We start from the raw sequence: 6,288 nt of genomic DNA on the forward strand, positions 1-6,288 counted from the left end.
CACACACACACACACGTATGCAAAACACACACTCTCACAACTGGCTGCTCATATGCTGTAACAGAGAAAGGGTCAACTGTTTGCTCCTGTGAGCCATCATCTTATCACTGTCTTATGGAACTTTTCTCCATAAAGTAAAACCTTTGTTGAGAATATTGTAGATTTACGTACCTCCCACGAGGAACATCAACGTCATCTTTCCTCCAGCGTACATTTGGCTGGGGGTCTCCTTGTACCTGGCAGCGGAACTCCACCGTCTCCTCTTCCAGGACCACCTGGTTTATGGGTCTCCGAAGGAAGGTGGGTCGCTCTGCAGGACGGGCACGGAGGATAAAAATAGTCATTTTATAATGTAATGCAATGGGTTTATGTCAGTGTGTGAATATACAGTACATATATTTTATCCACACAGTCGTATCTTCCTATAGAATAATCCCCTCTGATTATTGAATTAAAATTCAACTGGGAAAACACTTCTCCTAAAAGTATTTACACTTTTGAGCTTTGGCGAACATTGGAGACACATCTCAGGGTAAGTTATACAGTGACAAAAGATATATAGTAACATGCATGGAAGTCGCTCTGCTACAAAAAGGGGAAACAAAAGTTTCAGGACTACTAGAGAAATAAAACTTACCAAACACTGTGACTTGTGCTGTCTCGCTGTCCCTCTCTCCGACCATGTTGGTACCCACACATATGTACATGCCAGCGTCACTCTTTCTTGTGTTGGAGATCATCAGCTTCCCTCCTCGAATCTAAAGAAAAAAACAACTTCACCATGAATACACTGATAATACATTTAGGATATGACCACTGTCTCACAGTTTTCTTCCCTTTTTTCTTCCCAATGCATTAACCTTCTTCCTTCTCAAATAATCTAAAAGTGCAGCAACAAAGGACTGAGCCCTTACTAGCTTTGTTACTATGTGCCCAACACAATGAAGTTCACAATAGACATTAACAGTAGTTCTTCCTATTCAGTCCAGGTATTAAAACAGATGTTAAAACAGATGGTACAGCACTCACAGTGATCCTGTCATCCTTGTCATCAATTCGCACTTTGTCTTTCTTCCAGTAGATGGTGGGTTCAGGATGGCCTCTGGGAGGGACACACTCAAGGATTGCTGGCTCTCCTGCTGCCACCACCACATCTGTAGGGTTTTGTCTAAAGTCATCTCGCAGCACTGAGGGGAAAAAGAAAGGACAGGTTTTAGGAAGAGTACAGTTGCATCCTGTGGAATTTAAATACCTAATAAATGTTTAAGTTGTCTATTTTTAAAATGTCTTCTTATACATTAAGTTGTTGTGTGCACAACACAGCGTGAATGTGTGCAACTTTCATCGTGGCTATTTAAATGGGATGTGCAGCTTCATCTGACAAGGCAAGCACAAGTGAAAGCTAATTGGAGCTAATGGAGGTCCCTGTGGAGGTAGCAGAACAAACAGAGACAGAATGCCCTGAAGCCTGGTGTCATTCACATGTGAGAGCTCACAGGGGTGCAACACTGCCTCACTTTTCTTGGCATGTACACATACACGCACTTACACACAACCAGATACGTGCTAACACATACACAAAAGAAAACACAGTGGGTGGTCTGATGAACAACTGTGGCCTTGTATCTAATCACCCTCAGGTAGGCCTTTCATCACAGAGATAGCCTCTCACCCTGCATAGTGTTTAGTAAAACACACAACACCAGTTCATTATCAAACCAGGAAAGCTGCTGTCACAAAAAAAACACACATATGAGCACTCAAATGAAAATGTGAAAGCACAAACGTACATTAACATACTGAACTGTAAGAAATTAAACCCTCAGTCAATTGTGTATTCAGAGCAGGATACATAATATACATAATACCTGATGTAGTAAAAGAAGGTTTAAACGTACAAACTGGAGGTCGCACTGGCTCGCTCATGCTGTGTGTACCCAAACAGATCTTTCTTCATTTGATCTACAATCAATCTAATCCGTGGAGCAGCAGTTTAGGAATTTCAGCATCAGCAGTGTCCATCCAGGGAGGGACACATGATTCCTCTGTAGGATAAAAGGACTGAGCTTGTTGGAGGATGTTTGAAGATGCTTGAGAAGGGCTAAATTAAGGGCAGCACCACAGGTCCTTATGTAAATTCCACATGGCACTGGGGACAATGGCAGGGAGGGCCAGGATTATAAGAGGGGATAACTGGTCCCTGCGCTCCAGGCTTCTCTCATCTCTTCATTCACTCTTCTTACCCTCTCTACAGAAAGCCACGCAGCCATTGTCTTTTTATTTATTTATTTAGACCAAGGGAAAGCGGAGTGAAGGAAGAGAGGAAGCTTTCAACCCAATTATCCTGGGGATGCACAAGGGTACAGAGTGGGACTTTTGTGTGACATGAATTCAAATGAATCCTTTACACAGAGGTAATAGGAGAGAATATAGAAGAGGTAGAAGTAGAGGTTTTCTCTCTCTCATGCAGGGATGCCCTCTAATCTAAAGAGCTAAGGTAATTAGCCAGCTCCAGAGTGGTCGACCCCCTGGCCAGGGTGGGCATAACAGCCACCACCACTGGGCTCTCTGTATTTGCATTACAAACAGAAGTCCTGCTGTTTGAAATCATAGCCTAGGTTGGACCATACACTGCCTGTTGTTTTCAAGATCGCGTTGGATTTAATTGCTCCTTTCCATTCATTGCTAGCACCCATGGGATTTTGTCAGAATCAATTTCCTTTGAAACAGAACAGTGACAAAAGAAACACACATTAGGTGCATCATTACGGTTCTTGTGCCACGCTGTCTAATCTAATCTAATACTGCACAGTGCGTCACAGTAAATGCATCCCTACCCTGCAATCTAAATAAATACACAAAATGTAGGAGCAGAAAAATAAAAACAGAGTGGCCACACACTCCAGCAAATAAAATACAATATACACACACTTGTTGAGGACAGGATAAATACAGGGTAACAAACAGCTACAAGCAAACAAACACATAACACATCACTGGTGAAAGGATTATGGCCTGTGTGTTGGTTCATGGCTTGTTAATAACAAGACAACACTCTGGACAGACACATTTACTAAATAAATGAAGGGAAGGGCCAATTCAAATACGCTTTAGTATGCTATCTAATCCTAACTGCAAGGCCACAGTCATCAAGGTCACCCTCCTACAGTTAAAGCATACACACAACTCCAATATTCCTCCCCTCAGTGTAACGTTTACCTTGCTTTTTTACAGTACGAGCATGTATCTCTCCTGTTGTTGGCTGCGGGCACCTCCATTGGATGAACTACGCTACGTCGGGGATCATAAAGCAAGTGAATGCTTTTATATTAGAATCACAACATGACTGTTTTTCTCTGTTAATCTATGTGAGGTGCATCTGATATGTGTGTACCATTAAGTGGGTCTGTGTATTTACTGTCAGAAACTGAACTCCGGCTCAGAGTCTTGAGGCCCTGTAGGCATTCAGGCCCGAATCAGCCGACAGACGTAAGGTAATTGCCTTTCAATCCCCCTGAAACACTCAGCTCTTCTTCCACTGAAAACATCTCACCTCCCATGGAGTTACAGCAGGCCCCAAACTCTGCCTTCTTGCTTACTTGCTTATAAATATTTAGATATTTTTACATTTACACCCCTCAGTTGGCAAGTGCTACATCTGTCAATCCGGCTTTAGGCTAAAAAGAACCCATATCTGAATAATATTAATCTGCCTTTGCCTCTCCTATTTTATTTATTTATTTATTTCCCAAATATCAGAGGAGTGGGCTGATTTGAATGAAAGAGCATCAGGCAGGGGGCAAAGCATGGCAAATTTGAAGCTCTTTCACTTGGCACTGTTTCAACACCTCAAACTTAAAGGGGAGGGAGTCACAACTCGCACTGTGAAACAGCCAAGGGGTTGAGAGTGGAGGTCTTTGCCAAAATAAAACACAAAGGAGACACCCACACAGTTACTTTGTAAACCGGATTGTCCTACATTGGTAGGGGAGGCCTGTGCCAGCAACCATTAGGGAGGTCCACCTGTGTGTGTGTGTGTGTGTGTGTGTGTGTGTGTGTGGTGTGTCCATAGCTAAGATAGACTCAGCGCACAAGAAAATCATCCAGACACAGATACATGACAGCACAAACACCCGGCATCATAGCACAGAGGTGGCAGGGCAAGGACGGGATGAGGAGAGATATTTTGTACCGTGCACCCTTTTCTCCCACCCAAGATATTAGTCACTGCAGGGTGACACTGCTTGTCGGTAAGATTAGTAGGGAGCCTTGACTGAAGCGTCCAGCCTGCATACTGAGATAAGTGCTGACAAATGCATTCACCTACAGGAGCGTACCTAGCTCCGGTTCAAAAAGGTTGCGCTCACTGCCACAACACCACAGACTGATGTCTAAAACCCAATTTTTTTCCCTCCGTTTTGACATTCACATCACTTTGATAGACATTCACCACAAACACAAAAACCTATACATAAACCTGACAAACTGTGCAAAATTTCTTAAAAGCTGCAGGGCTTGGTATCTTTTTGTAATGTGTATGTTTGTGTGGTTGTTATTACTTTTCCCTCCCTATTTACTGGAGAAAAAGACCCTCCGTGCTTTCATAGATATTCTCCTGGGTCAGAGGCTAAGAAACATAGAGAGATATTACAACAGCTAGAAGCCCGGGGGCCATACCCCGGCACCCAGACCCACCACCTTCTACCCACACTGATTAGAAAATAAACCATGCACACACACACACAAACTGGGAGAGCTGTAGAGAGGTAGCTCCAAGCTATAATATCATTTTGTTCAAGTGCTTTTTGCGCTTCATCCGGCAGAGTGCTATTACAATGCCGCCATTTTCAATTCCACCCTTAGAGAAGAGAGACAATATATATGTCACTTGACAAAACACACCAAACCCACTCTATGTGCTGTCATTGATGTTTTGTATTACTGTTGACGCTGAAGGCAGGAGAACGATAATGCCACACTATATAATACAACACTGTGAAAGGAGATGTGCTCCATTTGTCTGGATGCAAGCTTTTTCTCAAGCTCTGACTCGCTCATTTGCCCTCCCACCGGCCAGAACTAACCTTTGCCCCCCATCCAGATGCAGAAATTACCCCCTCAGCAGGCAGGCAAGCAGCAGGTTCACACATATCCCCTATATTCCTTCACTGAGGGGTTGCAGGTCAAACCACAGAAACAGCTGCAAAAATATGGCCGGCTGGCGGTGCCCAAGGCTGTACCTCCTCTGAGGACTGAGTAGAGACTCTCATCATTAGCACAACTCATCACCATCTCTCTCTGTCTGTCTTATTCTCTCCTATCACCATTGAGGGTCATTCTGTGTCTTTCTTTTTCTTCATCTTCTCAGTTCATCAATTTTTTCCAATCCCACAGCGTTGTCCCATGCGTTGCATCTTGCCCTCTCCACTCACTTCCACTGGCTTGTCAGGGCTTTCTCTGCACTGACTACAGATGAGGTTTTGCAGATGAAGCCATATACATGCACACCCGATCATTCTCCACAGAACAGACCATGGCCAAGCCCGATATGATCTCCACCACCATTCCCCCTATCTGCAAATCCCAAGCTAAGGGATTGTAAATAGCACTGTCACTTTCACAGATAAGATGCAGGAAATATGGAAAAGAGTGAAGGTAAAGAGAATCATATGGCCGGCAGTGATACCATAGGGGGAGGGGTGGGGGGGAATCACAGGTGGTGATATCATATGAAATGTGCATCTTTAATACAGACAGAGACAGAGCACATATGTCTTAGTGAGAACACAGAGAAAAGAGGCTAGACAGAACGCAACACAACAGGGGATGATGAGAGGATGCCTGAGCAAGGTCAAACTGAAGAGAGGAGTACAAAGGTGCTGAATAGATGGGGCTGACTGTAAACGAATGGAGTGCATTCCATCAAACTCATACCGCATACTGTGCCTCTACCTCTGATTCAGTAGATAAGCCTTAACAAACATTCTTATTTAAACAGCAGCCCCGCTCAAAGCTCATTTTTCAAACAGCACCCCTAATTTGGCCTAACAAGCCCCTGTGCAGCACAGTAATGACAGTAGGACCACAGTGGGCGATTCTGCTGGCCGATCCAGGAAAAATGTGTGGTGCTGCTCCCGAGGAACAATATAATTAACTCTTAATGAACCTCTTTCCTTTACAGCCTTTAACAATACCAACACACACACACACACACACACACACACACACACAATTCAATTTAGCCTAATCCATGCTTTATGGTAATGTATAGCTCATTAAAATGTTAGT

At 43.7% G+C, this 6,288-nt stretch overlaps 1 protein-coding gene across 4 annotated transcripts in view; it reads right to left on the bottom strand.

The window, feature by feature from the left end:
* Positions 1 to 6,288, bottom strand: part of robo2 (roundabout, axon guidance receptor, homolog 2 (Drosophila)) — a 158,264-nt gene that overhangs the window by 58,753 nt on the left and 93,223 nt on the right. For all 4 annotated transcript variants that reach the window (XM_035680312.1, XM_035680310.1, XM_035680311.1 and 1 more), the window contains exons 3-5: positions 1,030 to 1,187; positions 638 to 758; positions 172 to 310 (exon numbers count right to left, since the gene is read on the bottom strand). In XM_035680312.1, coding sequence (XP_035536205.1) covers positions 172 to 310; positions 638 to 758; positions 1,030 to 1,187 — 418 coding nt within the window. The remainder of the gene's footprint in view (positions 1 to 171; positions 311 to 637; positions 759 to 1,029; positions 1,188 to 6,288) is intronic.

Source organism: Morone saxatilis, unplaced genomic scaffold, assembly GCF_004916995.1.
Source record: "Morone saxatilis isolate NCDOM2014 unplaced genomic scaffold, NCSU_SB_2.0 Contig8, whole genome shotgun sequence".
Lineage (NCBI taxonomy): Eukaryota > Metazoa > Chordata > Actinopteri > Moronidae > Morone > Morone saxatilis.